General features: G+C 41.9%; 2 protein-coding genes across 4 annotated transcripts; one reads left to right on the top strand and one right to left on the bottom strand.

Annotated features, from left to right (window-relative positions):
* The first annotated feature begins 573 nt into the window (after positions 1-573).
* Positions 574-11,034, top strand: LOC147043558 (sodium/potassium/calcium exchanger 3). Of its 2 annotated transcripts, none has more exons than XM_085936450.1 (17): positions 574-907; positions 3,226-3,330; positions 6,637-6,713; positions 6,779-6,853; positions 6,919-7,003; positions 7,084-7,187; positions 7,259-7,333; positions 7,409-7,434; positions 8,052-8,105; positions 8,189-8,331; positions 8,435-8,601; positions 8,730-8,934; positions 9,022-9,188; positions 9,274-9,388; positions 9,541-9,653; positions 9,718-9,783; positions 9,872-11,034. In XM_085936450.1, exons 1-17 carry the CDS (start codon positions 808-810, stop codon positions 9,980-9,982), a joined length of 1,788 nt encoding a protein of 595 aa, XP_085792576.1. In that variant the 5' UTR covers positions 574-807; the 3' UTR covers positions 9,983-11,034. The 2 variants fall into 2 exon arrangements, with proteins under 2 accessions (XP_085792576.1, XP_085792577.1); XM_085936451.1 differs by lacking the exon at positions 574-907 and adding an exon at positions 3,096-3,151.
* A 545-nt stretch (positions 11,035-11,579) lies between these two features.
* Positions 11,580-18,039, bottom strand: dpf2 (double PHD fingers 2). Of its 2 annotated transcripts, XM_085936488.1 has the most exons (12): positions 17,926-18,039; positions 16,321-16,481; positions 16,082-16,189; positions 15,799-15,977; positions 15,165-15,257; positions 14,990-15,071; positions 14,755-14,796; positions 13,455-13,586; positions 13,240-13,371; positions 13,063-13,175; positions 12,902-12,983; positions 11,580-12,813 (listed from the first exon to the last, which is right to left on the bottom strand). In XM_085936488.1, the coding sequence occupies exons 1-12, from the start codon at positions 17,955-17,957 to the stop codon at positions 12,731-12,733; spliced, it is 1,239 nt and encodes a 412-aa protein (XP_085792614.1). In that variant the 5' UTR covers positions 17,958-18,039; the 3' UTR covers positions 11,580-12,730. The 2 variants fall into 2 exon arrangements, with proteins under 2 accessions (XP_085792614.1, XP_085792615.1); XM_085936489.1 differs by lacking the exon at positions 14,755-14,796.
* Positions 18,040-20,221: the final 2,182 nt, after the last annotated feature.

Genomic DNA, 20,221 nt, shown 5'->3' with positions numbered 1-20,221 from the left:
CTGCACTGACATTGGGAAGACTTATGATTACAACAATGTGTCGGCCTATGTCTTTATTTGGGGTTGCAGCATACCATTGAGCCTTCACTTGAAGCTCCAACTGAGTCTCACACAACAGAACAGGGGCCTAAGAGCAGTTTGACTCCACAATAAATACAGACACAGACACACTGTTTAGATTTGTTTATAATATTTCACTTCTGCGTGTACAGCAAATTCACTTTCTCTCAACAGGAAGATTGGGCTTGATACTGTTTTCAATGTCTGAACCGATAATGGGGTCAGTGCCTTGTTGTTCAGGTTGCATCTCGCTATTTTACCACAAGAGGGCACTGTGCGTGGTCGATGCATTTTAATGTGACTATTGTGACTATTGTGCGCTATTCCCGATCCCTATCGTGGAGTTTCATCGCCATCTCGTGGTCGTTAAAGAGAGGTGCAAGAGGAGGAGGCGGAGGCAAAAGGGGGGGTTCTCACAGCATGTCGCCTCCTGTTGCTGCCCCTCACTGTGGGGGCTGCTGTCGACCTTTCAGTCTGCTCACGTGAACGCAAGCAGCCGCGCCACTACGTCAGTCCAGTTTGCTGAGTGCGGAGGGCTGGAAAACCAAAGTGGAAGCGTTTCCTGATTATTATAAAAAAAAAAATTCCCACGCTCTCTGCGGGAGGTAGTTGGCAGTACAGTAATAAGTGCAGTAGTGGTTAGCAGAAGTAATAATAGTGGTGTTGCTGTTTGGTCGTGGTTTTGTTCCGAGAAAGTATTTTAAAAAGGGCGCAACAGATGTTTGTGGGCATGCGGCCAGCAGAGGAATGAGAGCAGCGAGGCACCGGCGGCCCTTCCAGCGGTTCTGCTGCTGCGGAGTCGGGCTGCTTTCCGTCTTGTGGCTCGCCCAGGTCATCCGCGCACCGGGTGAGTTGAAAGAAATGCTTGCAAACTCATTTCAATATGCTCATCAACAACCGTATTTGAATTTGCATAGGCAATATGATGATGATTTTTTTTTAATGACAATAAAATTCTTTATACAAGCGATGTGAAAACTCGAGGTAAAATATGCAGTATACAAGATGAAACTTGATGCATTATCCTAATGAAAACTGTTATTATGATTATGAATGAACGGTTGTAATAGTGGGCCAGAAATGCACTGCATCATACAGAAAGATGGAAACTGGTGCAAAAAACATATTGGGAGAAAATGGAGCAACAATATATTTGTTAAGGCAGATGCATGCATCACAGTCTTCCAATTGAATGGAATGAAAATACAGTGTAGTTAGTTATCTAATAGAGAGTGAACAATTCGCCTCATGTGCCATTAAAAACATTTTTTTTTTTCAGTTTAATTTTTAGTGTATGAAAGGTGCTTTTGGAATTTAAATTCTGTTGCAGGATGATTACGTAAGATGCTTTTGGGATGCCCAAATCCAATCATTGAAGATTACATCCATCGGGTATTCAATCCTACATTTTAGGTGACGATTATTCTTTGCAAAACTCTAAGAATATAATAACTCTTGTCTTCCTGTCAGTGACGCAAACTTTCATTTTCTGTCATTTTGATTTCATCCCAATCTTGCCTGAACAAATAGTCATGTCATGAGTATTTATACTTCCCGTCAGAATTATGAGTGTGTGTGTGTGACCTGCGGAGGATTTTTGCTTGTGGCCCTCAAAGGCTGCTCTGCTTTAAAAGCACTGCACAAACCATATGATCTATTTTTTTGTAAGCTTGACAGCCAAGCTCCTTTTGCCACACCTGGACAATGTAACACTTGGAGCATCGCAAGTCGCTCTTCTTGGAGCGCCATTTATGGATGTGCTCTTTCAACTGCGAGTCTGCAAAATGTAGTGACATTAGTAATGTGATTTAAAAAAAAAAAGTGTCACTGTGACCTGCCAAAAGGGGAAACCCGAACCATCTTGAAACCACTACAAACTGCATTTGCTAATGCTAATACTTCAGCTTGCTCTTACTGAATATGAATTGATGCACCTCATGCAGGATTTTTTGCGATGATTGTTTATTATTATGATTATTACATTAACATGACTTTTTTTGTAAGTAAATAAGAATCTAGCTTCAATGATATGCATTAGCTAGTAAGCTACTAAACCTTTAATCGGCTTCCTATGCTTGACAATGGCAGATATTTAGTGGTGATATTCAGTCCGCAATGTGATTGACAGCATCAGATGTTGTCTTTGTGCTACTGAGACAGGCAACAGTTGCTTGGAGGAACAGTGTTGGAATTTCACGTTTGAAATAGTTATTGAGGTGATGTGTGCTCTAATAGTTTTTTGTTGTTGTTGTTGAAGTTTTGGGATAGTTGTCCTACAAAAAGCTATTTCCTATCTGTTTACTTTTTAAATTTGTTGTTCATTCTTTCACGTTTAAATCTTAACCTCCAAGTAGCATTTATGGGAGCTGTCGTTATGTCATAAAATAATAGACTGTAACTCTCCTCCCCCATTAGGTAATGATTTTCTAACGATTTTGCATTTGCAATGGTGTAAGAAAAACACAACACTCGGCAGCGTTTTAATCTTTTGTGGTTTTTGCTGTCTTTATTATTGACGAATAGTTACTCCTGTACATACAAGACTTTGCGAGCAGCGATGCTTGTTTTAAAGTGCCCTATAAATAAAGTTGTCGAGATGCCGAGGCTCTTGTGTGAAAATGGTGGCAGAAACCCAATTTCACACAAGCCGGGCTCCTCGTCAAGCCGCAATATGAAAGCCTCCTCGCCGAACCTCTTGTCAAAACGTGCTCATTGAAGTGCAAGGTACAAAGGCCACCGCCACAAAACAACACCGTCCCACTCTCGTCTCAGTCCATTTGTGGAAAGAGCTCAGAGTATATTTCATTCCTGTGGGAGAGATAATGAAAAATATTAGCCGTTGTGTTTGTCTGGGGGGGTGTTCCTCGACTGTCGCCCCGGTAACGCCGCAATAACGGCAGCCGCTCCAGAGATAAGCTGTCGAGGAATGGAACAGAGGGTTAAAATACATGCTATAAAGATCTCACTTCACATGATGATTGAGGACAGCTGACTTCTGCTGAGTCCACTACTGCCTCTCATGGTCTTCCTGCTTGACATCCCATTGGGATAAATATCAGCAATTGTTTTGAGAGCAAACTAGCATAAAATGGTGCCACAAAATTGTTACTCTTGCCAGAAAATGGGGGATAAAGCTCACTCAATAACTTTATGTTGTTTCTGCAGCCGAGACTTCTGGGTCTGGTCTCGGCGTGGATGGCAACACGTTGCGATGGACACGCCGCCTGATGCAGATGCCCGGCAACCAGACTGAGGTTGAACACCGAGCAGGTCAGTCACGCTAACACTCAGCATCAATTTCTGTCCATTAGAGTAGAAAGCTATTCATCATTGCAACTGCTTCCAGTTGATGTGTGTGTGTGTGTGTGTGTGTGTGTGTGCAATCAGATTATTATGAGACTCAACGGCGATGGCTGATACAATTTAAAGTATATTAGGCACTATGGGAATTCTAGCGAGCTGTCCTACATTAATGTAGGCAATTTTGCATCTTCTGATTAGTAGTTCAGGGCAAGCCAGGGTCAACTAGTGAACCACATTTGTAGCTATCTTGTTAAAAAAATGAGAACCATAACAAAGGAGAGAAAAATGATGTGAAAGCATAGATGGCTGTCATTCTCCTGAATTTTGTTTTTTTAAAGAAATTTAAAGCCATTGTAATGTTTCAAGGGAGGTATTTGTTGTTGGAGTTTGACTGCACTCTCAGTAGTTTGACGTGCTAATACCTCAAGGTTGCACATGACGTCTCCTGGTCACACAATGAATGGCAAGATAAGAGCACAACTCCCTCATTTTCTCATATTCACACTCTGACAGCCCGAGAAATATCCAGTTGTCCTTTGCGGCTTCATTATTACGGCTCACTCCGATGAATGTATGCAAATGAGTTTATGCTAATATCCTGCTTTTGCTATAAATATCCCTTTGGTTTGTGAACGCCATAACCTGGGGGGCACATAAATAAGACGCATGCACGGATGATTTCCAATTTATTACAATTTCGTGCGGCTTGCTTCATTGTGGAGTCCGATAATCGATGTGTGCGATTTTAATATTGCTTGATGGGATGATTTGCACCAGTTAGCAATTATATTTCTCGTATTATATCTAATTGCATCCCATGAGGATCACATCTTTTATCTCCCTTAAGACACAGTGAGTCCAACTAGCCATCGTCTTGCCCAGCGGGAGGCTCGGCAACCATTACGTAATACACGATGTGGTCATGATTAAAAAGCCGGCGGACGTAGCCGGTGGGATATCATCTCGGGGATTGCGTGTTGATGTCCTGCCCCAGGCGCTACCGTCTCAGCTTTTCATCTGTCCTCCACTTGACAAGTTGGCAGACAGCGTGATCTGACTTCAGCCGACGAGCCGCCACCGTCGCCGAGTTCGTTGCTAGGCAACTAAATGCTAAGTTCCGAAGCCCAGATGAGTGTGCTGAACTAAAATAGGCCCTAAATAGAGGGTGGCGATGAATCCAAATTATGGAAATGAAGCAAACGGCTTCTAATGAGTCTGTCATCAAGTCTAGTTGCGGTCGTTTATTAAAGTGGCAGTCATATCAAAGATTGTTTTTGTTTCATACTAAAAAAAGATGATGACATTTTTGGGGGGGGAAAATAAGGAATCTCCATTTCATTTTTATATCACAAAAACCTCACATTTGAACAAATTGTGTTGACCTTTTTTTAATATCAACTGTATTGTTTGTTTTCATGTTGTAGTTTAAAGGCGAGATTGGCCTGTCTCCCTTCTCCTCTTTGTTGTATTCAGGCCACCTCAAAGGAAGGCGAAATCAAAGACCAAATGCATAATTGAATTTACATTACACACCAGGGATAAAATATTCTTTTTTTTTTTTATTCCTAATGAAAAATGCACAATGCGTAGCACTGGTCGATAGATTGACTGGACGCTTCGGCCATCACAACCCAGTGACAGGAAGTTCTAAGACACCTAGGAAGTGTTTAAAAAAAAAAAAAAAGTCTAATAAAGACGGGCTCAAACTGCTAAGGAGTTCCTTCATAATCAGACAACACAAAATAGATTCGTTTTCAAGGCCTGAAGACAGAAAATGGCCTCACTGTTGTAATACTTTTGGGAAGGAGCCCAAGTGTTTACTCTCGGAGTTGCCATCTGTTGCTTTGCAGTAAAAAGACATCAAGCCCAAAGATGCTCTCGCCATGAGTGGTGTGGATACACGTGTTGTCAAAGTAACATGGCATGACGTGCATCACGCCTCCACTCAAGGTAACACTCACTCTGAGGTTTAGGGCAAACACGACATCATTAAAGCGCTATGGTTTGTGTCCGTTTTCTGTCATTCTCTCGCCGCTCACTCTCTCAGACCTCTCCTGAGAGTTTCTAAAGGAAAAATAAATATTTTTAGACATTGCAATCCCGAGCTGCTGTCACTTCTTTCTCTCCCCCTCTTCTTCATTTTTCATAAACTCTAACCATGGGAAAGACACATACCCAACTCCCTCCCCCTTGCCTTTGGCTTCCTACTGCCACCCATCAAAAAAAAGGAAAAAAAAATCCCCCTGGGAGAACATTGCCATGGCAACTGCCTTCATCAGAGCAACTCCTCAAAAGGGTCCATGAGAGCTGCATGTTTGTGTTTGGAGTGACAGTAACACCTGAGAGTGCATCTCATGACTCAAAGCAGCCTGAATGGCTTCCAGTGTACTTAATGAGAGAGAAGAACAACACAAATGATCTTCATATGTAATAGCAGGACAATTTGCAAACCTCCATGTCATTAGCTGTCACTGAAGAAAAAAAAAATATCTCCCTCTTCCTGAGTTCTAAGAAAACACACCAACCTTCTGTCACTTGTGTACAAACAATTAAAAATAGGCTCCGGCAGCACAAGCGCCAACATCTAAACACAACTGTGCAAACATTTACATTTTCTAACTCTACATGGCCAAATGTCTCATCCTGTAGAGGGAGGGGGGGAGACCCCCCCCCCTCGCTGTCACAGATAATTTCTCATATCTTACATCACAAAAGATGTCTCAATTGCTTTCCTTATTGTGTGCTTGCAAAGTCTCTGTGGGCTTGCAGCTATTTTTAGCCTGCCTCACCCCCCCCCCCCCCCTCTCTCTCTCTTTGCACCCCCCCCCCCCTTCCGTGCCCCTGGTAGTTTAAATTCAGCTAGCTCAGATCCGAGTTGTAAATTGGTGCTGGAGCACTGTATCATACTCTGGAGACTCTTTGTCAGGTTGGATGGGGAAGCAGAGTTGTCATTATCCTCTTTTTTTTTTTTTTTTTGCATTTGAGGACACACAGGAAACAGCTGCCTCTTTCACTTCCTGTATGATGCTTTTCTGCATATCAAAGACAAAATAGGATCCATAAAGAATGTGTGTGAAAGTCTAGGAAGATTTTGAATGGTACAGTAAATGATAACTATATTTATTTATTTTTTTAATCTGTCGATGTAGCCTTGCTCTAAGACGAGTGACGTCATATCCTCACGCCGCTGTTAAATGCCAAACAGTTGTTGTTGCATTCACTATGACGCTTCATTTGAACACTTCTTAAATTGAGTTTGCCTGTGCGTTGCAGCCATCCACGAGTTTCCAAAAGACATCTTCAACAAGGAGCAGAGGAAGAATGGAGCCGTCTTATTGCATGTTCTTTGCGTGAGTATCATGTGATGGTTGTGTATTTTGATTCTTCTCATAAAATCGCTTATGTATCCCTTCAGGCAATTTACATGTTCTACGCGCTGGCTATCGTCTGCGATGACTATTTTGTTCCTTCACTTGAGAAAATATCGGAGGTGAGATGGCCTACTTTACTTGGTGTATCATTTAGTTCTTTTTAAATGTTCTGAACACTGCTCAGAATCTACAACTGAGCGAGGATGTTGCCGGGGCGACGTTCATGGCAGCAGGAAGTTCTGCTCCGGAGCTCTTCACATCGCTCATTGGTGACAAATTTCAAATAAGGATGGCTTCACTACATCCTCAACGCTGAGTGCTGAGTGGTGCATGTGATTGTCATTATCAGGTGTCTTCATCACGAAAGGCGACGTCGGCGTGGGCACCATCGTAGGCTCGGCTGTCTTCAACATCCTGGTCATCATCGGCCTGAGTGGCATCTTTGCGGGCCAGGTCACACCACGTCGTGGCGAACATTTTTGTGAGGTCGCGGCGACCCGTGACCATGATATGCCATTCCGCAGACGGTGAAGCTCACGTGGTGGTCTTTGTTTCGAGACTCCTCCTACTACATCCTGTCCGTGCTGGCGCTCATCGGGGTGAGTTCTTTAACGTTAGGGCCGGGCACTCGCCTAAATTTCTTCCTTGTGGTTATAATCATCTTTGTCTTCAAGGTCATTTACGATGCTGTGGTCGTCTGGTAAGTGGACCTTTGTTTTGATTTCCCTTTTTGAAAAATACTCTTCAGGAACATGCACTTGCGCTTGCTGACCAACTAATGAGCTGTCACTTGTGAGGACGAGCGTGTCAATCAGACATCAATGTGTTGTCTTGGTGATTGGAACCCACCCAAAGACAACCAACCAACCAGCAAGTATCGACAGTTTGCTTCGTTCTTCCATTCTGTCTCGCAGAGGTGTGATGTACTTTAATGGAAGCGCCACTGATTTATCCCTAAACTTAATGGAAGCCTTGGTGATATACAAGGCTGACTTTTCACCGAATGTTCTTGCTGAAGGTCATCTTTTATAGGAGCCCAATTGTATTTGACAAAAAGCAGTGGACTTAATGAGAAAAAGATTCAAACGGTTGTTTAGAGGGGCCACAAAATGTATGAATAAGTTTAATTTAATTTGACACTGTTAGAAATCTAATGTTTACTGTTGAGTTTTTTTTTTTAGTGGTGTTTTTCTTTTATGCGCATATTCACATACACACAATACATATTCTCCATTTCAAAATCATTAGGCTTGAGTGAAACAAATATTTGTTCGTTATTCTTTTGGTAATATCATACCGATGATGTTTGCTTTGCAGGTGGGAGTCTTTGCTCCTCATGACCATGTATGTGATCTACATCATCATCATGAAGTGAGAGGCCACGCCCCCATCCCTAATTCACCCACAGTGCAATGATGTTCTCACTTGTTGTTCTCGTATTTGTGCGTTGGCAGGTTCAACACTCGCCTTCTGACATTTGTGACGCAACAGTTGCGGCACACCAGGCCGTGTTGCGTGGCATCGGAGGATCGCAGGGAGGAGAAAATGGCAGATGACACCTCAGCGAGTCACACCGCCATGGCCCTCCTAAATAAAGGTTTTGAACATGGCTGCACTTCTTGTGTATTTATAGCAAAATGTTTATCAATACGATTGTATAAACTATAAAGGCAAAGTCAGTTTCTTTTGTGTGCTTTTAGCCCAAGTCCATAATCAGGAGAGCACCCCAGTCATCATGGTGGACGAGCTTCTCATAGTCAGCCCTCACAAGCTGTCCTTTTCTGACGCCGGCCTGCGCATCATGATCACGCCACACTTTTCGCCTCGCACCAGACTCTCCATGGCTGGTCGTGTGCTCATCAGTGAGGTAACACACACACACACACAGGCCCACGTTAGCACGGCTCAGTCATACATTCTTTATCCACTGCACAGAACCGGTATTAGTGTTGCCCTGATGAGCTGACCACTCTATATTCTCGTCTCTCTTGCCAGAGACAGAGGCTCATCCGGAGTTCCAAGAGTCCGCGATGCAGCGGGGCCGGTCTCGGGTCCCGAGGTGCCTCCGCCGCCAACAGCCTGAAGAGGGCGGGCTCCTGCAGTTTGGAGAACGGTGGTGGCGTAGGACACGTGGAGTCCGGAGACAAGCTGGGGGCGGATGAAGACGACGACGGCGTGTTTCACCCCTTGCGCTTCCCAGGTGAGGGGTAGGGTTAGGGATCAGGACCGGAAGCGTGATAGCTGGCCGTGGGATCGGGTGACATGTGCGCGTGTGTGTGTGTGTCAGATGGCTGCTCGGCCAGAGTCAAGTGGGTCATCACTTGGCCGCTGGGCCTGCTGCTCTACTGCACGGTGCCCAACTGCATCGTACCGCGCTGGCATCGCTGGTTTATGGTCACCTTTGTGGCCTCCACGCTGTGGATCGCTGTCTTCTCCTACCTCATGGTGTGGATGGTAAGGACCAGGATGCGGCTAATTGTCACATCATCACTGTAATTAACGGCATCGTGTGATGCGGCTGTTGTCACACGTCAAACAGGTCACCATTGTGAGCTTCACTTTAGACATCCCAGACTACATCATGGGCATCACCTTCTTAGCAGCAGGGACCAGCGTGCCCGACTGCATGGCCAGCCTCATAGTTGCACGACAAGGTGGGTCAAATAAAAGTTTACATTTGTGTCAAATGTTTTCATATTTGTCATAAAAATCCACATTCCAATTTGATCCAATATAAATTAATGTTAGTGTTTGGCGCCCCCTGCTGGTTCATGGATTCTTGATGTCTTGTCTGTCGACACTCCAGGCATGGGGGACATGGCCGTGTCCAACTCCATCGGCAGCAACATCTTTGACATCTTGCTGGGTTTGGGATTCCCCTGGGCTCTCCGCACTTTGGTGGTGGACCACGGCTCATTCGTAGGCTCGCATTCTTCTTTTGTCGTCTCTTGTCGGCCGCTCAAATTTGTCGTCCCTCCCATAGGTGCCCATCAATAACAAAGGACTGGTGTATTCTGTCATCCTGCTGCTGGCTTCTGTGTTCCTCACCGTGCGTCCACACATTTATTTTAGCATGCACTCCCACTTTAATATCATGAAGCAAGCAAAACTAGTCTTATCATGGTGTTTGCTCGCAGGTGACGAGCGTTCATCTAAACCACTGGCGGCTGGATCGTCGCCTCGGTCTGGGCCTGTTGTTCCTTTACGCCATCTTCCTGCTCTGTTCCATCCTCTTTGGGCACATGTGAAGTTAAGTGGCACGGCACCCCCACCTCATTAAGCTTTTTTTACTCAAGCCAAAAGAAAGGTTTGCTTTCCTAACACACTTGAGTCTTTTAACAGCAGCACTTTTCGTTACTTGGATTTCTTAGTTAGTGTGTAAAAGTAGCATCGTGCTTGTTCCTCATCTATCCAAAAAAGGGAGCAGTATTTATTGTTCATTCTTGTCTATATTTGAGTGTTAGTTACATAATGAAACAGCAATCTATGAGGCTATTTGATGAAAAGGCACATTTTCAGCAAGTATTGGTACAATTTAATCATGGATGTCATGTCATTGACCTATTAGAGGTGTTATGAATAGACAATTATATATTTAATGTCTGTCACCAGCTCTGATGAGTTTAAGTTAGTTTTAATAGTCACACTGCGGTACGAGGAATGATCACTTGTATGAGTTGAATCCAATGAATTCACTTTGGTGGAATATTTGAATTATTAAGCACAAACGTTCACCGGTACTTCATGCATAAGTATTGTTGCTTTATCCTGCTGCTTGTCGCTCATAAAATATAATATAAATAAGCAATCTGATAAGAGGGTTAGGAATAGGGTATAGGAATAGGTTACCCTAAACCTAACCTTCTTAAATAAGCCGTCACATTTTGGTACAAAAGGATATTAAATTGAAGTCTTAAATGTTCCCCTGAAGTGATTTGGTTTTTACATGGGTGTATCATTATTCTGCTTAATTCCTTGCCAAACGTTTTTTTTAAATGTTAAATCATTGACTTAAATATGAAGCAATGAAGGTCTAAGTAGTTTTGTTGTGTTTTTAGAAATTAAATGGAAGACTAATGCATGTTTCAGTGTGTAGAATATTTTAAGTTCATTGATATGTTCAATGGTCTGAAAATATTTTAGATTATTTAAAATTTTTGTGAACGGGAGAACTCTTGAGACTGAAATTAAAAGGAAAGCAAATATTGAATGTTTAGGCAATGTTAAGTTTATTCAAATGTGATTGGGTAATTCTTTTATTAGGCATTGATCTAGACTGTTATGAGTGCAATAAAATAATGCAAAAATATTTCTTTGGATTTGATTTGTGAATTGAAGGCGCAAACTACTACTACTACTACTACTACTACAAGTACTACACCACCTACAAGTACTACAATTACAAGTACTGCAAGCACAAGACTACTACTACTTAAAGTAATGCTACCATTAAGTACTACTACAATTACAGTAAAGCTTTAATTTTTTTGGTTAGTTTAAAAAAAAAAAATAGTAAGGCTTCGGCTTGTTTTAAAAAAAGAGAAAAATACTATGTATTGTAATACTTAAAGGCTTTCTCTTTTCATAAAAAAATTACATGTATAGTAAGGCTTTGTTTTCATAAAAAATGGCCATGTAAGGGCTTTCTTTAAAACATGTAACTCACAGTAAAAAATACAATAGGAACATTTCATCAGCCGTATAGAAGACGTGTACAGTGATTTTACCGTCTCATTCAACGGTCACATCCAACTGCTCTATAGCAACAAATGAAGACTAGAAAAATACAAGTGGCACTGCAAAATAAAACACAGAAAAGGGCACAAACTGAGACAACACAGCAAGGAAAGTGGTGGGAGGATTTTTTTAATGTGTACAAAAGGCTCTAAAGACATGTTGGAAATGACAGAGGTAGGCAATAGACAATGAGCATAACACTATTCAGAAAATTAATAAATCAATGAAAAGTGATCATTACTGTGTTATTCCATGCCAAATCACCCAATGGGTTTGCCTAAAATTTAAGAACACAACAACATGTGACTTGGACAGCCTCTGGTTTCTGAATGACCCACGCTACTACCTGAGCCACTAACGTGAAAGCAATAGTCTCTGCCTTTGAAAACATTCGCAATTGCTCGCCACAGGGACTGTGGTATAGAGTTGCAGAATATTGGGAAATTATTAACTCATATTGAAAATTGTATTTTTTTTTTTTTTTAAAGGGAAGGCTTTGCATGTCATATTAAGAACTTAAAAAGGCTCACGAGGACAAAGCTTGCGGTGGCCTAAAACCTTTGAACAGTTCTGTACCTGAAGAAATAACATTTTTATCATCTATTGAAAGAACTATTTTTTCCAAGCAGCAAAATAAGCAATCTCAATAATGTATTCTGAGCTGAATAATTGTAACCCTAACGCTAGGCCTAACTCTTAAATTTGCGTCTGAGTGGTCAAATTCAGATAAAAGCGTACAACTTATTGCATGTCAATATTTTTTCATTATATTATGCAGGCCTACATATCATCATCTTTGCTAATAAATATTCTTAGCAGTTGAGGTTCATTTATAAAAAAAAAAAAAACAAGAGTAGCATATTTGCTCTTGAGCAATGTTTCACTTGAGATGTGACCCCCTCCCTGCAGTCTTGAAGTCTTTGGGGCCATTTGCTTGTCATGTAATCTATTTTTAGCCTGTGTCTGCGCTGAAATCTAAACACATTCAAATTGTCCTCCGAGTGTACTGAAATCAACTTTAGAAATATAGAAATTGTCAAAAAGCTACGCTTCGCACGGCATGCTACTAGATTTGAGTGAAGTTCCACTTGAAGGTCTCGCGGAGCGAAAAATGGGAGCGCGTAAGAGTCACGTGTGAAGACATGAGGACAGCGTGGTAGCGCGTACTTCCCTTTGGACCAATCGCAGCCTCCCTCTGGACACACTCGCCCGACGTCAGTGCAGCGGGCCGGCAGAAGTGTGTGCAGAAGGAGCGGCCATCACGAGGGCGGGGCGTCCTGCTTCTGGTAGATGGACGCTTTGTCTTTCAGGAGGTCCACGCACAAGTGACAACTCCAGCTCCCTGATGACACACACACACACACACTTGTGGTCAGAGATTTCAGTAGTCAGTGGCAAGTGGTGAACACTTAAGAACCCAGTACACATACCCTCTGGGGGTTCCGCCATGGGTGGCTTGAGACAGTACATGTGGTAACCTCGATCACAGTCGTCGCAGAAGAGCAGTTGGTCCTTGGAGATAAAATAGAAACAGAATCTATCGAAAGCATCTTTCGTCATCCCATCCGTCAATACAGGTGGGCGAACTCACGTCATTCTCGGAGGTGCCGCACATGTGACAGCACTTGCACTCGATGCACTGCCAGCGATACGTCTTGACGGCGGCCATCATGATGGGGGTGAACTGCAGGCAGGACGGGTGGCCTGAACCCACCACACTTCTTTTAGCACATTTGTGTGTGGAGGGGACCGGTGCGCCGTTCCCAACCTGAGCGACCGCAGTCGGAGCAGGACACCAGCTCTTCGGACTGGCCCGTCTTGTGGTTGGTTTTGGAGTCTCCCAAGCAGAAGTCGCAGTACTTGTTGGGCAGGGCCAGCCCATCCGGACCTCTCTTTGGGGCTGATCCAGACATAACGACAGGCTCAGGCACAACGGTGCCACCTAAAACATTCAAGTAAGTCAAACCGGCGTCGAGCGCTTACTTTTGGGCGTCTCTGGCAGCAGAGGCTCGCTGGCCTCCATCTCCTCCGTCTCTTCGCCCTCCTCGTCGGCCAGATGTGAGTGTGTGTAGTGGTAGCTCAGGCCCGGGCGGTTCTTGTAGCGCTTGCCGCAGACTAACGCCGGAACACAGGAAATGACAAAGATATGCGTGACCACCATAGGGAAAGTGCTCTTGACAATGTTGACAACCTTTTGAATTTTTTTACACATGGAGTAGAATATGAGCAACCACAGCCAATTAAATATCTTTATATTCACAAATTACTTCATCAAGAAGATGGTAATGTAAATAGTACAGTCAAACACAACTACTTTCAAGCAATACCAATTAAATACAATTAGGTGGCAGTATTGTCCAAATTACAGTATGTCAGAAATAAAAAGGTGACTAGTAATTAGGTCTTGTAAATGTAGGGTTAGGGTAAATGTAAAGTGCACTCAAACACAACCACTTTCCACCAATTCCTATTACATTACACTAGATGGCAGTATTTCACTAGAAAAATAGAAACTATGAATATCTATACTCATTTACCATATTTGTTTAGACTATAGGTCCCGTGTTCTTCATAGTTTGGGTGGGGGGGTCGACTTATACTCAGGAGAGACTTATATGTGAAATTATTCACAAATTTTCAAAATTCAAAAATCCGCGATGTAGTGAAACCGCGAGCAAGGGATTACTGTAATCTGAACTGTAATTTTTTTCACTTTATTGTGCATTTTATGGCTAATGCGACGTATATTCCGGAGCAACTTTTAGTCCGAAAAATATGGTACTTGAAAATTCCAAAATTACTTTGTGATTAATTACTCAAAAAAAAGTTTAAAAAAAAAAATCTCCAACTATTTGTCAAAAGGTTGCTTCACTCAAAATATTAAGTGAAAAAATAACTAGACACATAAAAACTTAAAAATAATAAGAATATTAAATACATAAATAGACAAAGGTTTAACCACACATGAGGATGAAACATACCAGAACATTTTTTTCCCAGGTTTTAAAATGATAAAATGGTGCACAGTGGGGAGTGAAAAGACAAAGGATGAAGCACATACAGAGAAAAAAAAAAATCACGTGCTTCTATCTACGAGGTTCATGAAGCACAAAACAAAGTGAGGCGTCCATTTAGTGTGAAGATGAAAAAACACTAGCAGTGCCCTCTGAATTAGGTCGTGAGCCACAAAAAACGTGAGTCAAACTGAAGAGTGTGGACGACAAAGCACAAGTAACACACCAGGACGTGACATGCAATGGACGTAAGAAGGAAGCTGATGTACCTTTTTCAGAAGGTTTGGAAATATGCTTTTGTTTGATAGCGTCTGAAAGAGAGGGGAGGAGACAAGAAAGCACAGACAGACACTCAGAAGAATGTGACTGCCCTCCAGTAGAAACATAAGACACATGAAGAAGTAGATGAAGTCTACGGTAGCTTGGCCAGCTGACGGGATTACAGGGAGCAGAGACAAGATGGAGGCGGGGGAGACAAAGTCACGGACGGGCAGCGTCACTCACTGTCGCACACGTACGGCTTGTCGCGTTCCTCCAACGCCGCAGAGTCCAGCTTCTTCTTGCTGCTGCTGCCCACGCCGCGACCCTGAACACGCGAGCACACTTATGCACAATCTGGGAACTGACATCTCCTTCATACGAATGGTTCAATTGTGTTTTGTCCCAAGCAATCTTTTACCTTCCCCTTGCCTTTGCCTCTTCTCTTGGGCGTGTCTTCCTCGTAGTCCTCATCGTCCAGGTCATCTAGGTAGTCATCAGGCTCCAGGATTTTCTGGGGTGGGCACACGCGGGTGAGGGTGTGTCAGAATTGGATTTTATTTTTATTCACGTCGCACTAAATAATTGGTGGACTCACTTGTACATAAAACTAAAATGATTTAAAAAAAAAAAAAACAAAAAAAAAACAATTTTATAAACAACTATTTTATTTTTAAGGATTAATGTTAATTAATGATGATTTGTTTTTAATCAATAAATAAATTAACACAAACTGAGACCATGGTAAATTGTCTTCAGAGTTTTCAGACTATTTTCAACCTATAATCTTTACCTAATTCAAACCCTTTTATTTTTAAATAAGTGAGATAATGCAGTTGCACAAATGAGCTGTGTTCAGTTATTTTCTAATTTAATCCTTAAAATAACCCTCCAACTGTCTGTAATCACATGAAAACTGAAACACTTTTTAAACACAGTGTCAATGTATTCCCACAACCGCGAAGGTGAACCGAAATATATCGACAGCACCTTGAGCACAAAAGTTTGCACACCCTTTGTTTGGAGTATCACAAGTATGCGTGGAGAAGAAGAACCTTTCTGATGCGTGTGGCAGGGTTTAGGCCAACGGAGTAGTCGCTGGTGTTGGAATCTTCCTCCGACGCTCGGGGATCGACGGGTGTGCGTTTCTCCAGAGAGTCGCCCTTTAGCAAGGCCTCCAGGCTGCTACCGTCGGACGACAAGAGTGCGTCTTTCTTCAGTCCAAAATCGAGCTCTGTGCAGACAAACGCAATTGGTTGATATATATATATATATATATATATATATATATATATATATATATATATATATATAGAGGAGCATCCCACTGCAAAATACCTGACTTGGCCGAGGGGAAGACTAGCCGAGGGTCCTCGGGGGGCTGAGATCTTCTCTTCTTCCTCCACCTCCTGGAAGGGTAAGTGTAGAGCTGCCCTGGAGCCCTGCCTGAAGAACAACACAACTTCTATGGAACATCATCTTGTCTGCTTCTTTACATTTACAACTAACTCTTCTATCATCAGTGTGGTGCCTTTCTAAAATCGTGTGGTGATAGGCAGAAAACTGTTGATTCCTACCAGGCCCCCTGTGCCTCTTCTCCATCCAAATGTAGCAATTGCTCTGAGCCACGCCGGTCTGGGAGTCGAGGAAGGGCATGCGCACGCTCCTCTCGGCGCACAGACGAGCGTTGTAGTTATGGCATTGTTCCATGGCATCTCTGTAGTATTGTTCACCCAACCTGCTTACACACAAAGAACAAAAACATTATTGAGAGGGTGTTCTTGCTGTGGAATTTCAACTTCAGAAGTCGAAGCGTCAGAAGTGTCTGCCTTTACCATTAGATTACATATTGCTAGTTATTATCTTGATCATTTCTGTCATAAACCATCAAACCTGAGACAAATAAAATATTGAACTATTTCACTTTGTGTGGTGAACTAATTTTAGCATACAAGTTTCACTTTTTGAAAGAAACTAAACGGACTTTAACTCAAAATTCAAACGTTTTTCCACCCAACTGAATTGTATTTATCCTTTATGTACAGCGAATACTCTTTTACATAGCGCCCCCTGGTGTTTGCACTGAGACCCCAGGCTACATTCAAGTGAAAAGTGTGCAAAAACATAGTTTTGTTAAAATGTCAATAATTATATGTGGGGGGGAAAGTTAAATATGAATGAAACTTATGCCATGCTCAAGAAAGGTTTGGGGTTTTGAACAATAATTGATTAAAATAGCATGTTTTATTCACAACTGCAATACATAATGGCATAAATTTAAGTATGAGTATTTAGTTTCAAGTCCGTAACACTTATTGTGCAACAATTTCAACAAGTGACAAAAGAGCAGTCCAGAAAAAGCACACCAAAAATTCTGCAAAAAGTCCCACAAAAAAACGTGTATTTGTGAACTCGAACCGTAAACTTACGGGGGATCAATCCATTGCAAAGTGATGACTATTTTTACCGTTGACATTTATACAACTACAATATGTGCTCGTTAAATAAATTACTTCAACGTTAAACGGGTTGGAAGAAAGTTTAGGTGACAGCGAGTCCAAAGACAGCTTGGTGTTTCCATGGCATCAGAACTCCCTAACGCACCTGCCGTAAAACATCAACTTAAAGCACAACTGAGTGACGACGCAGAAAATTGAGTCGTAAAAAACTGCAGTTCAGACCGAACTAATACGATAATACTTTGAATGGGTGACATGATGAGGAGTATTTCATGGAATTTTGAACTTTTAGTCAATCAGTTCCCCCCAATCGCCAACTTTGGCTAACTTTAGCCAATTAGCGTGACAGACACCTTGCGTATGTGGAATCATGCGACGTGAGCTAGCTGTCAAAATAGCTTTGAAAGCTTCAAAATAACCATACAAAAAAAAACATTTCGCTCACTGTCACAAATGCACACATATCGTAGCATATTATATTTGATGTCTCACCGTGACTCGACACATTGAAAATGTCAAATGCGTGCTTGCTAACTGGACGAGATCAACTGAACACTCGACGCTCGGACAGCGTTTGGTAACCTTCAAGGGTCCAAGTTGCAATCTTCTTCGTGCTACCCAGCGACGGGGCTGGCAGCCGAATAATGATATACTCGTCGTGCTTTGGTCGCAACTTTTGTCGAATAAAAGCCAGACAAGTGTGTGGGAAAGTGAAAGACTTACAGTTTGACAACATTCTCGACAACAGCTGCCATCTTGCTTCAGTGCGGCCAAAGAGGCTGCTGGGAAACTTCCGCCCCCGCACGCGGAACAGGCAGGGAGGCACTTAGTACCGTCTAGTGGCCATCTTTAGTCATTGCATACGTGACGTCATTTGAGTCAGTAGACCCCCGTTTATCGCGGGGATACCACATAAGAATTGAGATTTGTGATTGAGCCAAGATGGACAGATAGTGTTCGTAAATATATCACTGACATTGAAGGATGAATGAAAACATTTGATACATGACGATTTAAATGAGAAATGCAGATTGTCGCAATAGACGCAATATACGAGTCACACAATCTCTGTAATTGCCACGCAACGCTTTGAAACGTATCATTTCTAAATCAGTCGTAATGTTGCATATGGTGCAACACGGGTATCACCGCTTGAGGGTCATGAATTATGTATGTTTTGTAAAGCGTCTTTGAATGTACATGTGTATGTATATATATATATATGTATATATATATATATATATATATATATATATATATATATATATATATATATATATATATATATATATATATATATATGTGTACACACACACAATTAGTTGAATGGCTTTCGCGCTTGCTTTTGAGCCTCGGCTCAGGTTGCAGGTTGTCTGGGACAAACAGGGAATTGTTGGGAAAACTGTTAAACTTTGCAGTTTCTTTCCTCCGGTAATTCATGAAAAATATCACAGTTCATAATTGACTCCCCCAAAAAACAGCACATCTTTGATTAAACCAGATTTTATTCTTCCTAATGTTGTAGCTGTAGATACAGAATTCAACAAACATTTCTGGAATTGTAATGAAAATGCTCCACGGCACACTGACACCATGTGGAAGAGTCTGCTATTACAGACACGTACCTGAAAATGGACAGCAATTACACTTTTTTGCAACAAGTTGCATTAGTAACAGCAGTAGTAATAGTAACAACAGTAGCAATAATGATCATAATAGCAATTAATAATAGTAGTGTTGTTAACAACTACAGAAAACATTTCCAAAGTAAAGAGAAAATCAAAGTTGTATCCAATGCTGCAAGACAAACCACTGGATGAAAAATTTTTTTACAGTTCCAACCAGTCTGCGATTACCCTGCCTCTTTCAACAAAAAAAAGAAATAACCCTTTTTCAGTGCTCTTGTTCTTCATTCAGAACTTTTATTATCACGAGTGTTCTCGCAGCCTACCAACTTTTCGTTTTTGTCCTCTGAAGAGAATTTGCACACGCTTCAAGCATGCAGTACAGTGTTCATGTGAGGGTGGAAGAGAGAGAGCACTTTTTTTTTTTTTGCTTCGATGACCAATTTGGCCCAATTCATATACATTCAAATGTAAGACCTTTGACCTCAGGACTCATCCACTGTGACATTTGAATCATTGTGCTCAATGTACCTAACAGTGCCAATGGTCACTTATTTATGCATTAACCTTCATAACTTGGCTTCCTCAGACTATCGACCAAAGTGGACGTCTGGTCACCCTGTACTCGGATTGGAGCAATGGTTGTACTGGTTCCACAATCATTTGGAACTACAAAATAAGGCCAAGCATTACAGTTCAAACCAGTGCAACCATTATGTAGGCTTACATCTCCCTCTGTCAGTCTCATTGTGATCAGCATGTAACGGATTACGATTATCAAATCAAGTGTAACATAACCCAAACATTCCAGTTCAGTATTGTTATCTCTCTTTGAATTTTGGCAGTGAGAAAAGGCAAATTGACACCTGGATGAAAGTGACAATAATGATCACTATGTATTAAAACTGCTCTACCACCTCACAAAATACCGTTGAACATGTACAGTATTTGGAAGATTCTAATAGAATGCCTAATGTTTTTCCATTAACTGAGCTATCTTATTTCTAGAGATTATAGATGCCAATTACTTATATTGTTCTTCCACCCTGATAATGAAGCAATCACGTTCTCAGCGTAAATCCACACAGATGGGTTGATGGTGATACACAAAGATAACCTACAGTATAATCATGCCACAAAGCACAAATATCATTTGAGGATTTAAAATGTGTCCCTCTTAACAGGAGCTTGATGTTTTTATCACATTCGGCCAACATATATAGTCCGTACCCAAATTAGATCACATTCTTATCTCAAGTGTGAAAGCTTATTTTGGAAAGGGTTTGAATGAAGGGTATAGGTAGGTTTGTGAACAGGGGTCCGGGGTATCTTTTCAAGTAAGGCGGCACTCTGGCAGCACAAAGTGTATATTCTGCTTCCCGACATCAAATCCA

This window comes from Syngnathus leptorhynchus, chromosome 17 (assembly GCF_054491065.1).
Source record: "Syngnathus leptorhynchus isolate UIUO chromosome 17, UIUO_Slep, whole genome shotgun sequence".
Classification (NCBI taxonomy): Eukaryota; Metazoa; Chordata; class Actinopteri; order Syngnathiformes; family Syngnathidae; genus Syngnathus; species Syngnathus leptorhynchus.
This window is presented reverse-complemented; position numbering and strand designations above follow the sequence as displayed.